At 42.1% G+C, this 20,135-nt stretch overlaps 1 protein-coding gene across 2 annotated transcripts in view; it reads left to right on the top strand.

Annotated features, from left to right (window-relative positions):
• RAI14 (retinoic acid induced 14) overlaps positions 1-20,135 on the top strand; it is an 87,833-nt gene that overhangs the window by 49,302 nt on the left and 18,396 nt on the right. For both annotated transcript variants that reach the window (XM_050329231.1, XM_050329232.1), the window contains exon 4: positions 18,077-18,165. In XM_050329231.1, the coding sequence (XP_050185188.1) occupies positions 18,077-18,165 (89 nt within the window). The remainder of the gene's footprint in view (positions 1-18,076; positions 18,166-20,135) is intronic.

The following is a 20,135-nucleotide window of genomic DNA, read 5'->3' as shown; positions in this document are numbered from 1 at the left end:
TGAATGGATAAATAAGAAAAACAGGCATCCCATGACAGAAACCAAAGTCTTAATAAAATTCTGGATAGATGTTGACAAAAGAAAACAGTTTCCAGTCTTGGGAAGGGTTGCGCAAGGCAGTTTATACCAAATAATAAGCTCTAATGGGTTACATTTATTGAGTCATATTCTGCTTCTTTCTTGGTATGTTTCAATTTCCTACATCTGTTCCATTTCTGCTCTGCATCTGAGGGAAGTGAATGATGGAGTGACTCATAATGACCTGCAACTTTTTACTGCAGAAGTCCAAGTACTCATTTACGTCAAGTGGGCTTTCTCCTCCGTACTTTAATAGGTTTTTAATTTTTAAAAGTTACATACATATGTTTTTCTTTTGACTGTTGAATCTTCTGAATCACAGTTATATTTAGCATTTCATGTTTTACAGTCAATGTAACTTTAGAGCTAGATTCTTAAGCTGCACTATATCCAGTGTATCCAGTGTAACACCTAGTTTCCAAGTTTCATGTATAATATGATACTATGAATTTTTCTAGGGAACTACCCAAAACTGAATTTATCAGTATCTCTCAACTCTTGAAAAAATGGGATTGTTGTAGCTAGGCATCTGGTGCAGTGATTTTCAGCTTTATACAGACAGATGACCAAATTCCCATTTTTTTACAATTTATTTACAACTAGTAAGAAGTCGGTAACCGTATATTTATACTAATTACTAATAATGTAGTTGCAAGTTCTTATTTTAGTTGCTTGAAACAGATGTTAGTGCTGTAAAGATCTCTGCTTGTTCTATATGTTCATTTAATTGTCATTCACTTTTTAAATTATTTCTGTGTAGTGGCTTAAAAGACAGCTTAAAAGAGAAAAGAGAAAAATAGCATTGTTATGATGCAGAAATACAGTATGCCAACTCTCATTGTGTTTCCAATGCTTTGGGAAATTTAGCAGACCTACTCAGGTTATTTCTGTCTCAGTTTTGAAAGATAGAGACTGACAGGTGTAGAATCAATGACACTGATCTGGAGAGACATAGCTACCAAAGGTGACCCAGAAATGTTCTCCAGTATGGCTTATTAATAACAGGCTGTGCCTTGTTTGTGTTTTTACTACTCCAGAGTCTTTCTTCAGTGTATACAACAAAGTGAAGCCATCATTTCTGTATAGACTCCTTTCTCCTATCTTTGCAGTGTGATGCCAGGGCTGTTTTCCTGCAGTGTTTTCCTGGTGCCTAACACAGCAGTTTTGCCTAGTCTTAGGAGCTCTGCTTCGAGGCATAGACCTTTCTGCTGCACAGCGCTGAGGTCTGTTGGTGTCCTGCAGAAGCATGGTGCTAGTTTTTTACATACTTAAACTGTAACATCAGCAATTCTTATGCTGGGAAATTGCTATCCGGAGAGGTTTTTTTTGGAGAGCTGGCCACCAGTGGGCTCAGATTTCATAGAATCATAGGGTTTAGATTGGAAGGAACCTTAAAGATCATCTAGTTCCAACTCCCCTGCCCTGGGCAGGGACACTTTCCATTAGACCGTGTTGCTCCAAGTCCCATCCAGCCTGGCCTTGAACACTTCAGTAGCATTCTGGGCAACCTGTCTCAGTGCCTCACCACCCTCACAGTAGAAAATTTCTTTGTACTGCTGTATCTAAATCTAAGTAAATCTACCCTCTTTCAGCATGAAGCTGTTCCCCTTGTCCTATCTTTACATGCCCCTATAAAAAGTCCCTCTCCAGCTTTCTTGTAGGTTTTCTCTTAGGTACTGGAAGAAGCTATAAAGTGTCCCCAGAGCCTTTTCCCATGAGCCTTGCACATGGAAGATAAGGTGATGATTGGTGAAGACAACATGGCTTCACTAAAGGCAACTCATACCTGACAAATCTGTTGTCCTTCGACGATGGGGTTACAGCAGTGGTGTATGAGGGAGGAGCAGCAGACATCATCTGCCTGGACTTGTGTGAAGCATTTGACACTGTCCTGCACAACATCCTTGAGTTCAGCCTGGAGAATCATGGGTTTTTTTGGATGGATCACTTGGCATATAAGGAATTGGCTGGATGGTTGTGCTGAAAAGGTTGTGGTCCAAGTGGAGACCAGTGTCCTTGGGGTTGGTACTGGGACCAATACTGTTTAACATCTTTGTTGGTGACATGGACAGTGGGATCAAGGGCACCCTGAAAGTTTGCAGAGGTGATTCTGCCCCTCTACTCTGCTCTTGTGAGACCCCATCTGGAGCACTGCATCCAGCTGTGGGATCCCCAGCACAGGAAAGGTGTTGACCTTTTGGAAAGAGTCCAGAGAAGGACATTAATTTGATCATAGGGCTGGAGCACCTCTCCTTTAGGGAAAGGCTGAGAGATCTGGGGGTGTTCAGCCTGGAGAAGGCTCCAGTGAGACCTTATAGCACCTTCCAGTACCTAAAAGGGACTTAAAAGAAAGGGGGAGAGGGACTTTTCACAAGGTTGTGTTGTGGTAGGACAATGGGGAATGGCCTCAAGCTGAAGGACACTAGGTTTAGATTAGATATTAGAAAGAAATTCTTTATTGTGAAGGTGGTAAGGCACTGGAGTGCATTGCCCAGAGAGGTTGTGGACTCCTCATCCCTGGAAGTGTTCGAGGTAGGTTGGATGGGGCTCTGAGTAACCTGATCTAGTGGAATTTTCCCTGCCCACGGTAGGGGGGTTGGAGATAAGATGATCTTTAAGGTTCCTTCCAACCCAAACCATTTTCTAATTCTATGATTCTTTTCTCCAGGCTGAACAACCCCAAATCTCTCAACCTGCCTTTACAGGAGAGGTACTCCAGCCCTGTGATCATCTTCATGGCCTCCTCTGGACTTGCTCCAGCAGGTCCATGTCCTTCTTATGTTGAGGACCCCAGAGCTGGATGCAGCACTGCAGTTGGGGTGTCATGAGGGCAGAGCAGAGGGTAGAATCACCTACCTTGACCTGCTGGCCACATAATTCTTTTGATACAGAGCAGGACATGTTTGGCTTTCTGAGCTGTTAGTGCATGTGGGTCATGTCCAGCCTCTCATCTACCAGCACCCAAAAGTCCTTCTCCTCAGGGGCTGCTCTCAATCCACTCTCTGCCCAGCCTATGTTTGTGCTTGGGTTTACCCAGACCCAGGTGCAGGACCATCATTTGGCCTCCTTGAACCTCATGAGGTTCAGGTGATTCCGCTGGTTACATTTTAGAGTGTTCCACAGTGCCATGTGGGAAGGGAGCTCTTTGGATGAGAGGTCTATTGATCCCTGTGAGTATACATTGATGCATTTGTTTGCATAATTAGGATGAAACTGACTAACCAGAAGAACACGATGGATTCAATTATATAACTGTGCATAATGTGATTAAAGCCTTTGGAATGTGCTTGAAAGCAAAAAGGAGAAACAATTACACATTGTAATACAGGTTTGTTAGCTCCATCATTGTCTCTTCCCTTAAGGTGTGACATGTTTCTTTTAAGATATTTTCTTTTTCATTCTCTTCGTTAATAAGCCTATAAACAAAATTTTCAATACCACCTAGATTTTTATTTGAAGTATAGTAATATAGCACATTATTTTAAGCAGAAGGTGGAGATGATAATTTTTCATGCTTAAAGAGATACTTCCAAGTTTTTTGCTTATAATCAAATGGCTTCTTATTATAAAATGCTTGGTCTGAGAGGAACAGACACCAAAACCCTGTATTTTCTCTATTTGTCTTGTTGGATACTGTGTGTATCATCCCACTGAGTCCTGCTATGATGAACTCTGGCTCAGTTTTTGACATTACCACCTAAATTTCCTTTTGCCCCTTTAGGACCTTTACTTGGTGAATTGTCCACATGCAATAAAATGGAGATGCTTAAATTAATGAGGTCTAGGTACCAGTAAATTTCTTAGAGGTAGTATTTATAAACTTTCATTAGGAGGTTTAACTCCTCAGCAATATCTCTTTAAGAAAAAAAAAAAAAAAGTAGTATTAAAAAACCATTCTCAGAGTAATGAAATGGGGGAGGGGTTTAAGACTTGCTTGACTTTCCACACTACCACCCTGCCCCTGACTCAGTCCTTTCTATAAACAATAAATCAGTTTTAAGGCCATGGAGAAAATCCACCTTTGGCATAAGTTGACACAGTCCCATTGTTGCTCCCACTTACATAGCATAGACTATTGCCAAGTGCAGTTGTAATAGAACCTATCTGGAAATCTGACTCTGTCATTGTAGTCTTATTTTGCCAGATAGGTTTTTTTAAATTGTTCAGCTTCCTTAAACAACAAAACAGGGCTTTCCAGTTTGGAATTTGATCATTTAATTCCCACTTAAACTAACAAAAAAGGGTTTTCAAAGAGATCCCTTTTAGGAGCGGATAGGATTCATTCATGTTCTGCACTTTCCACAAGATCAAGTGTTCAAATGGGCTGTTATTTTAAGAAGCTACTGCCATTATTGAAGCAGGGTGGGAGCGTGAGGGTGGGGGAATGATTTTGGAAAGGATTTACAGTGTATAAATGGTTGCACTTCCTTGTCCCAAAGTTATTTTGTCAGTGTGCCAGTCCATCACTGCCATGTTTGCATGTTTCTGCAAGGTACTGAACTAGAATTAAATGCTTTTGGCTATTAAGTAAAACAATAGATCTCTGTACATTTTTTTGAACTGCAACTGCATCAGCTGTTGTTTAATAAAATGAGTCTGACAATAGCACAAAAAAGTTTTAGAAACCTCCACAGATTTGCTCTTTAAGGACTCTTTCACAAAACTATTGCCAATAACAGTTAATGATATATTTTTGTTTGAAAGAGAATGTTCATCCCTTGGGGGCTGAACTAAAAATAAATTTTGCAGCATATTCCAAGTGCAAATACTTTATATTTATTATGTACATAGTATTCATTTTTGTTTCCTTCCTTTCTGATCTTACTGTATAAGGAGGTGGGGTGAGTGGCATGTAGAACATCGCTTTTCAAAAATTAAATCAGGTTTTAATTACCTTTGAGAGAAAATGTTTCCTTGTATGTAATAATATTTATCTTAAGTGCAGTAGGCTGACATCCTGGCTCCCCTCTTCCTCCTGAGACACAGCAAAGGGACCCCAAACAGCCCCCAAAGGGAAAGGGAAAAGGGGAAAAGGGAGAAAAAGAAAACTAAAACAGATATGCACAATTGAAACCCAGGAACAACTCAATAAAGAACTAATAAAAGGAAATGTTATTACTCTCCTTGAGATAGCAGAATCGTGCCAATCGACCACTGGCACTCTCTGTCTCCCAAGGCCTACAAGGCCTCTCTAGGCCTCACTCCTCCACACGGGCAGAACGGACAGCAGAGAACCTGCACCTTCAGATCCACCGAAAGAGAAGAGAGGAAGAGGCTTCTCTCCCTTCTTATTTATACTCTGGTTTATGTAAAAATTGTATGGAATACTGGGAACATGGCTACTTCCTTGATTATGAGTCAGTTACCAGGATGGCCTAGACTAAAACTATCACACTTAAGGTGCTGGAAGGTTACATAGAATCATAGAATATGCTGAGTTGGAAGGGGTCCAGAAGGATCATCAAAGTCCAACTCCTGGCCCTTCACAGGACAATCCCAATAATCACTCCGTGTGCCTGAGAGTGTTGTCCAAACACTTCTTGAACTCTGTCAGGCTTGTGCTGTGACCACTGCCCTGGAGAGCCTCTTTCAGTGTCCAACCACCCTCTGAGTGAAGAACTTTTTCCTAATATCCAACCTAAGCCTCCCCTGACACACCTTAAGGCCTTTCCTTTGGGTCTTGTCACTGGTCACCACAGAGAAGAGATCAGTGTCTTCCCCTCCTCTTCCCCTTGTGATAAGGTCTCCCCTCAGTCTCTTCCAGGCCAAACAGACCAAGTGACCTCAGCCACTCCTCATACAGCTTCCCCTCCTCCGGACTCTTCACCGTCCTTGTGGTCCTCCTTTGGATGCTTTGTAAGAGCTTTATATCTTTCTTACATTGTGGTGCCCAAAACTGCACGTGGGACTCAAGGTGAGGCTGCCCCAGCGCAGAGCAGAGCGGGACAATCCTCTCCCTTGTCTGGCTGGTGATGCTTTTGCCTGACACCCCCCAAGATGCCTGATGCCCCCCAGCCCTCCTGGCTGCCAGGGCTCTGCTAACTCATATTCAACTTGGCCATCAACAGGACCCCCAGGTCCCTTTCCATCTCACTGCCTTCCAGCATCTCATTTCCCAGCCTGTACACAGCTCCGGGGTCACTCTAACCCAGGAGCAGAATCCGGCACTTGCCCTTGTTAAACTTCATATAGTTGGAGATTGCCCGGTGCTTTAATTTGTCCAGGACTCCCTGCATGTTCTCTCTGCCTTTTGGGGAATTAACAGCTCCTCCCAATCATCTGCAAACTTACTTAGTATCCCTTCAAGTTCTGCATCCAAGTCGTTTACGAAGATGTTGAAGAGCACTGGGCCTGCAGTGGAGCCCTGTGGAATCCCACTAGTGATAGGTTGCCAGTCTGATGTCACCCCATTCACTGTAATTCTTTGCACTTGGCCCATGAGCTGATGAATATACATGATGTATTCATCCATCTGTGATGGATATTTTGTCCAGAAGGATACTGTGAGATACAGTTTCAAAAGCTTTACTGAAATGCAAAAACGTTGCATCAACTGGCTTCACATGATCATCTAGGGGGGATTACCTTGTCATGAAAGGAAATTAGGTTTGAAAAGCAGGACTTTCCCCTCATGAAGCCATGAGCGTGAGTAATGAGTGCATTATCTTTCAGGTGTTTTTCAGTATCTCCCAGAATAATCTTCTCCCTAACTTTGCCAGGCACTCAAGTGAGACTGATGAGCCTCTAGTTTCAGGGTCATCCTTCTTGTCCTTTTTGAAAACTGGGACAGTGTTAACCAGCTTCCATCAACTGGGACCTCTCCAGATTCCTATGACTGTTCAAAAGTCATCAAGAGAGGTTTTGCGATGACATCAGCAACTCTTTGGGTATTCTCAGATGAATCCCATCTGGCCCCATAGATTTGTAGGAACCCAGCTGGAGCAGCAGATCCCATACAAGTTCAGGGTCAACTGAGGGTTTATCAGCCCTCAGTTAACAGCCACAGTCCTCCAGCTCAGGGCACTGGGATCCCCTTAGCCAGTGACCCTTCAGTGTTGAAGACAGAGGCAAAAAAAGCACTAAACATCTCTGCCTTGTCCACGTCCCTGTTTGTGAAGTGACAATCCTCATCCTGTAACAGGCTAATGGAACTTCAGTATGAACTGGAGGCCAGGGCACAAAGTAGTACCACCACTGACATTGCCAATGTGCTTTTCTCTGCTCCTTTAGCAGCAGAGTGCAGGCAACAGTTTGCATTCACCTGGAGGGGCATCCAACTAGGGATCCTCAGTCTAACACCGTGCTCTAGAAGATGGGGTTTTTTGTACAGACTCTGTGTCACCTCTTAAAAGTGTTTAAACACCTAAGTCAGGAAAGCATATTAGCCTTATGACTTCTGAAAATCATACCAGGGTAGGAACTGCAAGAAAGGTCCACTGCCTGAGTATTGCCTGAGTGTTGTCACATCTCCAGGAATGGAGTTCACTAGTGTTCCAGAGACCTGATTTTATCTCTGAGAAAAAAAATATTTTTTAATATACTTTTATCACAGTGTTTAATTTATGATGGTCCAGATGGTCACAATAATGTCTAGGTTTCAGAGCATGGACAAAGTAAGGAAGACCACAGGGATCTCAACCTGTGTTTTATCTCTAGCCAGCAAATGGCTGAAATCTGGTTCTCATGACAAAATTTATTGTAAAGTTTATTTCCATGGGAGATCTGCTTGTAGGAGTGTTTGCCTCTCCAAATCTTTCCTGAAGTTCTTTTTGGGTTCAAATCATGATTGTTCTTTTTTTGTCCCCCCCTTGCCCTGCAGCATTGTTATGAATATAATTTAAGATGTCGATATTAAGTTCCCTGAAAAATTGCTTTCCACTTTAGACAAACACTTAGAAATTCTAATGACACTGTAGGCCATGGCTGGACAAAGCTGTCTGCTGCCAGGATGCTAAATTGGGCTAATTAAATTTCTATTACACTCAGTATGAGTTAATTGTTAATTGTTAATGTATAATGATATCTCTGTAACAGAGGAGCAACACAACTTTGATTTTATAATTTGGCAATACATAAAAAAATCCACATTGTATACAAGCATCACTGCATTGACAATCTTGCAGGCTTTTAAATGAGATTCATAGAGTGGAATTCGTGACAGTGGTTTGTTCCTGGCTCTTCACTGGGACTGTGTATGCCATTTCTGATGGTTTTGAGCATGTGACCCCTCACTTAGACTTGGAGACTTCATGACCCACTTTTAAGTTCTTATGTATATTTTTGATGGGACTTGAAATCAACACCATTCAGGTTCTATAATACACATTTTTGAAGCAATTTTTATAAAACATTTTAACATTTTTATACCTCTATGTTACTAAAAAGAAAAAAAATGAAGAAGCCATCTTCTAAAGAGACAGAAATTAATGGTCCTTATTTGGATTTCCTGTTCTGAAGGGTCCCTGTACATGTGTTTGGATAGCCTATGAGCCTCCTGCTCAGGTAGGATCGGCCAAACCTGTAATACAGCATCAGGCAGCTGCTGGAATTCCCTGTAAAGCAGCTCCCTTCACAGAGTTGCCAAATACCCAGCTTTTACCAGACCTGGCCAGCTTTCAACAAAAGTCTTGTCTGTTGCTTGGATCAGAGCATAGCCTGGATGGTTGAAAGAGCCTGGGTCAAAACAGCTGCAGTTCAGCTCATGCAGAGGCAGAACCCAGTGCCCCAATTCCCATGGAGAACACGGGGCTGCTCCTCGCACTTGTCCTGTCTGAGCTGGCAGGAGAGCCATAAGGGAAGCATGCCTCTCATGAGTCAGGCCAGAATCAGGCTCTTTAAGGCTGGAGGGGACAGGGTTAAGGCTGCCATTCTTTTTCAGATTTATATCTACATAATAGGCTGGAGTTGTTATACATGTTTTTCAAATACTTATGCAACCAAATGAGCTCTATGTGTGTATTTTAATTATGCCCACTGGCTGTTACTGGATTAAAAATGTACTCTAATCTAGGAGGGGAAAGAGAACAGGCAGCCAAAACAGAGCAATGTGCAAATGTTTAATTTATTTAATTTTTTTTTTTTTTTTGCTTCAAATGGAGGTCTCAGGCAATAGGCTATGCTGGTGGCTGCTTATTTAATGGGCTTATGTATCACTCAGTGTTTTCTGCTTCTTGCTTTACAGGTGCATTCTGTGTTAGGAAAATACTAACTGGGAAATGTAGGAAAACTCTGAAGTTGCCTTTTTCTGCACAGAGCTGTGTTCCAATCCCTACTCCTTTTCAGAAATGTGGTATCTTAAAAGTTTTAGCAGTAGACTTATTCTGAAATACAAAATAAAAGTATATGGCCTTAATTATTTTAAAAGTTAAAAACCCCACAAATATTTAGAGGTTTTACTAACCAGTGGTCTTGGAAGAATGTGTTACTAGTAGATTAATTACTACAAGTACTTACTATTATTTGCAAATCTCTCATGAAGTAAGAGAAGTTCACTTTATACAGTTTAATAAAAAATAAATAAATCAAACTGTTCTGTTGCTTCAAATCTGAAGAGATGTGAAGAATTGTAAGTGTAAAAGGCATAGAAACATCAACCACAGCATATGATCCTGAGCTTTTCTTTGTCAGCATCCCTCATGTTCCATAAGGAACATGCTCTTTAGTTCTTGGAGCACTACATGCAGTTCTTAAGCTTTGCTGGATTTTCATGCAACAAAAATATTTTTTTAGATTAACTTTTAATCAATTGCTCTCATGCTTTCCAGCCTTTTCCTGGCCTCTTGTTATGCCAACATGGTTTGGGATTTCCTTGCTTTAATATTCATGACTTTTCATGTACTAAGGTGATTATTAGCATTTGCTGGCCCATAGGCAGCAATACTGAGTGGGTTGTGATGGTGGATGAAGGTTAGGGGGATACACTAGTCATTGCTCTCATTGTTGGGCTTAATTTTAACTTTGAACTCTATCTGGCCTGGTAGGACAGCACAGCAGATGCCTGGCTGGTTTTACCTAACTCAGGAAAGAAGTTATGTTCACCTGGGAACATACAGGGTATCCTCAGGGATTTCACCCTATGCTAAGCAAATACTATGCTAGAAGGCATATATATATTGAGAAGGTAACTATGCACATGTTTTATTTGTGGGATGTGATCTTAACGATTCCTTCTGTCAGAAGGAATCTTCCCTAGTCCTCTCTTTGCCTTCCTCATCCATCTGTACTTGGCTTTGGAGGCTCAGGCCACGCTGCACAGGTTTGTAGGCTCTTCATGCATTTGAGGCTTCACTGTTTGTTGTACTTTGTTCATTTTTACACCCTACAACTCCAAAAATAAAAGAACTATGGCAAAACTTCAGACTTTCTGTCAACACCTAGGAGCTCCCTGGAGCTTGACCTTACAGAATTTCTGTTGCAATTTGCTGACATCAGTTATTGGGGGACTTTAAAAGTGGACACTGTGCAAGAAACTTCATATGATAAATCTAAACTGTGAGCACTTATGTTTACAATTAATGGTAGGTACATGGAAGAAAAGTCTATACATTTCAGACTTAAGTGGGAGTTTGTGTTAATGCAGTAATAGAGTTTGCCAAAGAAAACTGTATATGAAAATGGAACTGCTGGAGCACAACCTGAGAATGAAAAATATAAAGCTGCTGGGGATCCCAGAAATCTCTCTGAAGAGTAGCTGGGTGGAAATTTTTGCTGAGTTTGAAGGATAAAATCAGGAGTCTGTAGCTTGGCAGCTCCTGTGTTGCATGATGCAATGGTTTCTTTTCTAATAAGAAAACAGCCGTTAAACAGGCTTGCCTTTTATTAATGTCCTGTACCTCGAGGTGTGTATGATTGAAACAAGACTTTTCACACTATGATGAAATCTGGAAAGTTTATATGAAAACTGCATTTGTTTTGGTTTTAGTGGTGGTGGGGGGGTTTGTTTGTGTTTTTTAATTGGTTGGGGGTTTTTTGTTTGTTTGTTTGGTCTGGTTTTTGTGGTTTTGTTTTTTTTAAAACTGTTACAGAATACATGCTAACACAGAAGTGGCATGCAGGGTTTTTACCAGAGGGTTCTATGTGTATTGGGGGAGGGCAAATGCCATCTCATGTTAAAGCAGAAGAACACAGTCTGTGTGCAGCACTTCACTTTGCGGTGGCTGGTGCTAAAGGGGAGAGTGGGAAAAGATAAATCTCTCACAGCTGCTAGTAAGTACATAGCTGCCAATGTCAACAACTGCACTGTCAACTGCCTGCACTTCAGAAGTTGTTTGTAGCAACTTATTGATTGAATGTCTTAAAACTCTGAATATGTAATTTTCCTAGTTCATACTGGTACCAGCTCTGACTTGAACACAAAATATATTTCCTGTAACTGTTTTTCCTAAGCTGATTTTTGCACTCTCTGGCTGCAGGTATGTGAGTGACAGGATAGTGACATCGACTGCCAGCATTATTGAAAAGCCACATTTGTGACATTTACTTTTAGGAGGAGATGAAATGGGTGCAGTGTGAAGCTATAAATTTTCTTTTGTTTAGAAAAAAAATCAAAAAACTAAATAATTAGTAAGTAATGGTGACTACCTGCAGATATCTGTTTTTCTTTTAAGGCAGTTTGATCTGCCAAACATCTCATCTGTATGACTCCTCCATATTTAAATGACTGGCTAAGACATATATTGTTTCAAATGAGTGACTGTATCTTATAATGCAGTACGGAAAAGATAAAAATTCTGTTATTTCATACATTCATCGTTTAATCTCAGTTTCTACATGCTGTTCCTTCCTTTTCACTGAGAGGATTCATGCATCAGTGCTGTGTATGGAACAGTAAAGGCAACTTTGGTTTTCAGCAGATTTTGTTCCCTGTATCAGCTCATCAACCTCACAATTACCTGCCTACATGTGCTGATGCAAGGAAGAAGCAGAACCAGGCATGTGCTGTCCATGGAAACATAGTCCTTGCTGAAACAGCAAGTTATTAATTTGCTGAGAGCCCTCTCTGATTTGGAAGGGGAAGGCAGAAAACACTTCCAATTTCAGGACCACTCTGGGACTTTCCCAATCTTTTAACATTAAGGCAATAATTTTTCTATTAATTAGATTCAGGATGTGTCAAAAAGGGCTTACTTTCAAAATTTTTTTTATGCTGATAAAATCTCAGGCCCTTCAGGGGTAAGTAAACTGTATTCTACAGTGGATGGTCATGGTGCTATATGTGAGAGGAGACCACACTGGACTTCCTCCTGCATGACAGCATTTCTTCATGCACAGAATGTGCTGCTCTAGTGGTACCTCATGGCCCTTTCTCCTCCTCCAGGTCAGATACTTGGGAATTTTAGCATTTTTGCCATTCAGTCTGTGGTGGAAAACACTTGAAAGACAGATATCATCTACTGAATATTTTTTTTTTTTTTTTTTTTTCTGTCATGGTAAGCTAGTGCACTAGCTGGTGAATTGTCTGCCTGTCTGATCTGGCAGCAGCAAAGTTTGAATATCTTCCATTTCTATATGGTTTTAAAAATTAGCATTACAAAAACTCCATGCAGCTCTGTATCTTTGTTTTATCAATCTTGTTTATTTGTGTGAAGGTATTGGTCAGTTGGGAAACTATAAATCATCAGACTGCTGGCAGGCAAGTTAGACTTTTTAAAAGTCAACAAAGAGTTGACATCCATTAGAAAATGAAGAAGAATTATCTGTTTGGGGAGGGATGTTTTTACTCAAAATAAACCTTGACAATGAGTGTATGTGAGTTCACAGTGTATTTCAAACATTCTTGCACTTAAAATATTTTCAGAGCACTCAGATTAAAATGACAGAGAACAATAGTATTATATGCTTGCATAGAAGTTTGACTGTGTTCCAAGTTTGTCATAATAGGAAATAGCAAATACAATATTCACTTAGCATCCATAATTCAACTATGTTCTTTATTTGCTTTGGATTTTGGTAAGTAATGTGTCAGACTACTTTCAGGCCCTGGAGAAAATCTGTGTTACCGAGAATGCTAATTCTACCTAGGAAAAAAACTCTGGAGCATGACCTTGCCAAACAGAGCTTGAACCCTCTGTTTGGGTGTAATTTTTTTCCTTTTTTCTCCCCTGTTTTTCTGTATTAGAATGTTACTGTCTTAAACTGAGACTTTATTTTACAGGAAGTAGCTGTGCAAATGGTTGAGCAGAGAACCTGGATGTAGCAGACCCATGTCTTGTTGCTAACAGTACCTTAGCAAGTGTAGTCAGTTCTAGTTTTACAAGTCTTACCCTGCAATGTGGATTATTTCTGTTCTTCTACCTGTGGTGTAATGATTTGTAAAGAAATGTTTTGTGTGAGCTAAGTACTAAAATTGATGGACCTTTTCTGAGTTAAATTGACATTTAAATAATTGCTAGAAACAGTCTCCTAGGAAAGAATGGCTCAATCTGAACTGTTATGCTTTGTCTGTCAGATGCTGGTTAAAGAAGTCTTTATTCCCTTGCTTGCTTGACTTTGCAACCAAAATGTGGAAAAGGTTCTTTGCCCTGAAGAAGGGATGGGTTTGTTTAGGACAGTTGTTGTAAGTGCTTCACCAGCTGACATCTCCTATCTGTAAGAATCTGCTGTTTGAAACTAGTTCAGGGATGTCATACACAGCTGTCCCCCCCAACTCCGTTCAGTCATAAAAAGCATCTATCCCTGTGAGTTTTTATTTGAGTAACATTTCAGGTCAAGGAATCTGAGGTCCTGACAAGACTTTGAGGTGATAGTCTTGCAGCTGTTCTCCAGCTGACCTTGAACTTGATGAAATTTTGCTGCGAGTTCAGTCTTAATCTCAAGGTCTGCGTACTCCAGCTAGGCTTTGCATTCCTCCCAGAGAACATAATTTTCTACTTTGCCTTGTTAGGGGCTGAGTAATTATGAGACCTGTGTGTTCCCAGTAGGAAAAACCAGTGTAACCAACCAACTGATCTTTATCATCTGATGCAGAGGTGGGTCTTGACTGCTGACTTGCTTAATTTCTGTATCCAGTGAGAAAATCACTGGGAAGGGTAGCTGTTCCTCTGCTGCACTGAAAAGTCTGTATACAACAGTAAAGGATCGTCCTGCCCCTCAGGAAGAATAGAAATGTTTTACAGCAATAAATCGATCTCAAATCACTTCAGGCTGGGGTATCAAGATGACGTTCTAAGTGGTAACACCAAGCTTTTCTATTGTGAGGGGAAAACGAAGTATCTTAATGGGATTCTAAGCTGAATGAGAATCCAACCCTCAGTGTGGCCCTTGGTCCAAATCAAGCCTTACATGTTTATTTTTGTTTGCCTAAGTCATTGCACAACCAGGAAATGGGAGGAAAAGTTGTTTGCTTTCATATGAAGGGAAGTTTATTCATGGAAGATGCAAGTAAAATGGACCACTGCTTAAAGGCATCCAGATGGTGAGAACTCCAGTGTTTGGAAACCTGCAGCTTTTGCCTCAAATATTTTAGGAAATTATGTAGCTTGTAAAGAATTATTCTGTCCTGAAATGAATGTCTACAGGCTTCTTTGTTTCAAGAGCCTGCCTTGCTACACAGTAATCCTCAGTATCTGCTACTCATTTGTTTGGGTTTGTGGATTTTGTGTTTGTTTTGTTCTAGGTGGGTTGTTTTTGTTTGTTTGTGGTTTTTGTTTTAAGTTAAAAAGAAAAAAGCTGAATTAATTTTAAAATCAGAATTACTCCTTCAGGGGAAGTTTTTGCCCAACACTCTGTAAATACTCAGTTTTAAATATGACTGTAATAGGTTCATCCCAGTCTGGAGTAATTCTCCTCTCTCTCTTGTGCAGGGCTGACTTCCTGGTAAGCAGCTAAGTAACCATATCCCCCATTCCCCTCCCAGTTGCTTTTAGATTATTACACAAAAATGTCTCACTACGGGTTTATGTGACAGTAGAGGTAGAAGGATGCAGGGAGGAGACACAGCAAGCACTTGTAAGGGAGCTGTAGCAGCCCAGTGCTCTGTGCCTTTGGCCACTGTAGAAATGATTGAGAGTTAAACCTTGTCATGCTCACTTTTCATGGGACTTTCCACTTAGTTTCTGTATTTTTGTTTTCATTAGATCCTTACATCCTTCGTGTGTGTTCTCTCACCTTCAAAACCACGTGTTCTGCCTAGAGATGATGTTTCTTTCATCCCACCAGTTTGGGAGAAGCAATATTTTCAATAGGGCCTTTTTTCCTGAAAATGTTTTTGGTAATGTGAAACGAATCATCTGCTTGTGTGATGGCTTGTTGGTAACTGCCGTGGGAATTATTTTCATTGGTAGGATTAATGCATTCATAGGAGTGTGACCTGAAAAGAGTTAATTTTTCTTCTCTCTGATACGTTTTGCAGTCTGACTTTAACTAAATAAAACTTCTTTAGCACTTGCATATTCATGTTGCATTTGGCACCACCTTACAAAGTCTGTCTGTAAAACCTCAGTGCCCCAGATTTAGCCAAGTTATTATTATTCAGGTATTTATTATTGCTATGAATATTGTCAAGTGTAAGTTAGCCAAGTGCATGCTTCACAGCCTTCCTAATACTATAAGTGGATTTGGTTGTATTTTGTGTCTACACAAATGTATCTGAATTTGCTGGTATGTTGTGCTGGCTGAATTAGAGGTGTTGGAATTTGTCAGACTCCTGTTGTGTCCCTCTCCCAGCAATTTTCCCAGAGCCTGAGAAACCACTTTTTCTAAAGAAGAATGTTTACACAACTTTGCCTTGGTCACTGAGTACGTGAAGTTTATATTTTGAATGACCAGAGAACAGACAGCAGCAGTGCTTCTTGCACTCTTGGAAGTGTTAACTCTTCAGTTTGTTTATGGCAGTAGTAAGCATGAGAAGAGCACACAGAATATTTTTTTATGTTTGCAGGGAATAGTTCAAAGCTTAAGCACTTCCTGCCTATCATTTGCAATTGGTAGCAGCCAGTGTGGAAGGAGTCCTTGTAGGAGATGACATGATTGTTGTCCTTGACAGAGGACTCTGTTCCAGGAGCTCTCCTGTTTTCATTCATTCCCTACTCTTTGCCAGCTCTTGTCTGTAGGTCTTTTTCTCTGCTGCGTTTTCAAGAAGGCTGCAAAGAAGTCCATGGCTTAGAGAAACACAGTGCTGCAGTTCACATACTGTGTGCCTGAAATATTCTTTTCATTCCTACCTGCTATTCCAAATTTCCCTGGTTAGCAGGCTGAACTTTCAGTGTTAGTTTTAGCACTTAGAGGAAGCAGTTGTTCAAAATGTAAACTCTTAAATGCAGTAGTTGGTGTGGCTCCATGATTTGTGATGTTCCCTTTAGATTCCAGGGGAATTATGTTAAAAATGTAATGACTCCCTTAAAAGAGATTAGAAACCACCCCAGAAATACTGGCTCTTTCAGTTTGGGGCATGTTGATGAAGGTCCTGACTTTTTTGCACACAGTGTAGTAGCAATGGGAAGTGTTGTGTCTTGGGTTTGTTTTTACGTTACTGCCACTGAAAAACTGGGTATATCAGGCTGATATTGGTAGGACCCAGGTGGTAGCAGTGTGTCTGCTGGTGCTGGGCCCATATCTCATGACTTGACAATATCAGCATGCTTGGCCTCGGGAGGATATAAACAACTCTGTTTTCAGAAGCTTGTCCTTCATTTTTGCAAAAATGAAGTCAGCAGCATCTCTACAGGGCTGCTTCTGTGAATCTTAAGGTGCCCAACATTAGGATGTGAAACATGAACCTTCAGCTTACAAAGGGCTCAAATTCAGTATAATTTCTTCGATTTGTTTCTGTAATTATGTCTTGGGTAATTGATGCTGTAGAGTGTATCCTGCCACAGTGTGGTTGGTACCTCTGCAATTTCCCACTGTTTAAACAAGCAGGTGCTTGAGGTGAACAGCAAAACCAAAAGTGGAAAAACAGATTTCGGGCATAGTCTCACAAATAAGCAGCAGCTTTGATTTCTCCTGGTGATATAGTGAGATGTTCCCCCCGCCTTGTACACAAAGGGAAGATGAGCTCTATAAAGGGCAGTGAAGAAGCACAATTGATTTACTTTAATTAAGGAATTGTAGAGCCAACTTTAAGAGAAACTGAGTTTTGTTCACTGAAAGGGGAAAATCAGAATGGGTTAAAATGACTTGAGTGAAGTCAGTTATTTTAAATGTTTTCTTTATTAATTCCCCAAGCCCAGGCATTCTTTGGGGATATATGACAACACTAAGGATGTTAGTTTACAAATTGCAGGGGACTAGATGCCCCTAAGGTATATGGTCTAGGTTAATGAGACAGCAGCCTGAGTAAAATCATAGAATCATTGAGATATTCAGGCTAGAAAAGACCTCTAAAGCCATCACATCCAGCCATTACCTGGCAACATAAGTCCACCATTAAACCATGTCCCCTCCCAAGTGTCACATCTACACATCTCTTAAATACATCCAGAGCTTTCCATAGATGGTGACACCACCACTTCCCTGGGCAGCCTCTACCAGTGCTTGACAATCCTTTTGGTCAAGAAATTTTTCCTGATGTCCAATCTAAACCTGCCCTGGCACAGCTTGAGGCCATTTCCTCTTGTCCTGTCACCAGTTGGTTGGGAGAAGAGACCGACCCCCACCTCCCTTCAGGGAGTTGTAGAGAGCAATAAAATCTCCCCTGAGCCTCCCTTTCTCCAGACTAAACATCCACAGCTCCCTCAGCTGCTCCTCATAGAACTTGTTCTCTAAATCCTTTATCCAGCTTCATTGCCCTTTTCTCGACATGCTCCAGCAGGTCAACATCTTTCTAGTAGTGAGGGTCCCCAGTGGAACACCTTGTTTGAGGTGTGGTATGAAAGTATGACTACAAAATCCTTTTGTTGCACCACCTCACTTTCAGAGCTGTTATCTTCTTGGGAGGCAGTGGAGGGATGCCAAAAGATGTAAGGACAGGGAGGGAAGAACTTGTCAGTATACGGTTTGTGAATGAAGGAGAAAGGAGATCTTAATAAAATAAAAGTGACATTTAAATGCTCTCTTCCAGTTTTCACCTGGCAGCCACGAAAGGGCATGCAGAGTGCCTCAGGATCATGGTGACACATGGTGCAGATGTGACAGCCCAGGATGGTGCAGGTATGCCTCTCTGAACCTATACAAGTAGCATAATACACTTAAGTTACTGATGTAGTTCTGGATGTGCAGAGTGAAACTACAGATTTGACAACATTGCTTTTCCCCACACACTCTGCAGGAAAAGCAGTTGTAACTACTTCAGGTTTAGAATCTTAGAATCATAGAATCATAGAATTAACTGGATTGGAAGAGACCTCCGAGATCATCAAGTCTAACCCTTGATCCAACCCCACTGTGATTACCAGATCATGGCACTCAGTGCCACATCCAGCCTCATCTTAAAAACCTCCAGGGACGATGAATCCATCACCATCTGGGCAGGCCATTCCAATGCCTGATCATTCTCTCTGTAAAGAACTTCTTACTAATATCCAACACAAACCTCCCCTGGCAGAGCTTAAGCCCGTGCCCTCTTATCCTACTGGTGGTTGCCTGGGAGAAGAGACCGACCCCCACCTGGCTACAACCTCCTTTCACATAGTCGTAGAGAGTGATGAGGTCACCCCTGAGCCTTCTCTTCTCCAGGCTAAACAACCCCAGCTCCCTCAGCCTCTCCCTCATAGGACGTGTGCTCAAATCCCTTCACCAGCCTGGTTACTCTTCTCTGGACCTGCTCCAGCACCTCAATATCCTTCCTGAACTGAGGGGCCCAGAACTGGACACAGCACTCCAGGTGTGGCCTCACCAGTGCTGAGTACAGGGCAGGAATCACTTCCCTGCTCCTACTGCCACACTGTTCCTGATGCAGGCCAGGATGCCATTGGCCTTTTGGCCGCCTGGGCACACTGCTGGCTCATGTTCAGCTCCCTGTCAATCCAAACTCCCAGCTCCCTTTCCACCTGGCTGCTCTCCAGCCACTCTGTGCCCAGCCTGTAGCGCTGCAGGGGTTGTTGTGGCCAAAGTGCAGGACCCGGCACTTGGCCTTGTTGGGCTTCATCCCAGTGGAATCAGCCCAACTCTCCAGCCTGTCCAGGTCCCTCTGCAGAGCCCTCCTGCCTTCCAGCAGGTAGACACTTCCCTCAGTTTGGTGTCATCTGCAAATTTACTAATGATGGACTCAATCCCTCATCTAAATCATCAGTAAAGATGTTAAAACAGGACTGGGCCCAGCACTGATCCCTGGGGACACCACTGGTGACCAGACACCAACTGCATGGAGCTCCGTTCACCAGCACTCTCTGGGCCCGGCCCTCCAGCCTGTTCCTAACCCAGCACAGAGCGCCCTGTCCAAGCCATGGGCTGCAGCTTTTTCAGGAATATGCTGTGGGAGACGGTGTCAAAGGCTTTGCTGAAGTCCAGAGAGACACATCCACAGCCTTCCCTCATCCACAGGTGGGTCACCTGATCATAAAAGGAGACCAGGTTGGTCAGACAGGATCTGCCCCTCGTAAACCCGTGCTGGCTGGGTCTGATCCCTTGTCCATCCTGTAGGTGCTGTGTGATTGCACTCAGGATGATCTGCTCCATAATCTTGCCAGGCACTGAGGTCAGGCTGACAGGCCTGAGTTTCCCGGGTCTCCTTGCAGCCCTTTTTGTGGATGAGTGTGACACTGGACAACTTCCAATCATCTGGGACCTCCCCAGAGAGACAGGACTGTTGGTAAATGATGGAGAGTGGCTTGGCAAGCTCTTCTGCCAGCTCCCTCATCACCCTTTGGATGGATCCCATCTGGTCCCATGGACTTGTGTGGATCCAGGTGGCTCAGTAAGTCACTGACTCTTTCCTCCTGGAACACAGGGGCTGTTTGGCTTCCTGTCCCTGTCTACCAGCTCCAGAGGCCAGATGTCCTGAGGGCCCCCTGTCCTACTGGTGAATACTGAAGCAAAGAAGGTGTGAAGTACCTCAGCCTTCTCCTCATCCCTGTTAACTGTGTTCCCCCAAGTCTGACAAGGAATGAAGGTTTTCCTTGCCCCTCCTTTTGTTATTAATGTATTTATAGAAATGCTTTTTTGTTATCCCTAACAGAAGT

The sequence above is a fragment of the Myiozetetes cayanensis genome, unplaced genomic scaffold, assembly GCF_022539395.1.
Source record: "Myiozetetes cayanensis isolate MyiCay16 unplaced genomic scaffold, myiCay2020 scf4, whole genome shotgun sequence".
NCBI lineage: Eukaryota > Metazoa > Chordata > Aves > Passeriformes > Tyrannidae > Myiozetetes > Myiozetetes cayanensis.
Note: the sequence above shows the minus strand (reverse complement) of the source record. Positions and strands in the feature narration are given on the sequence as shown.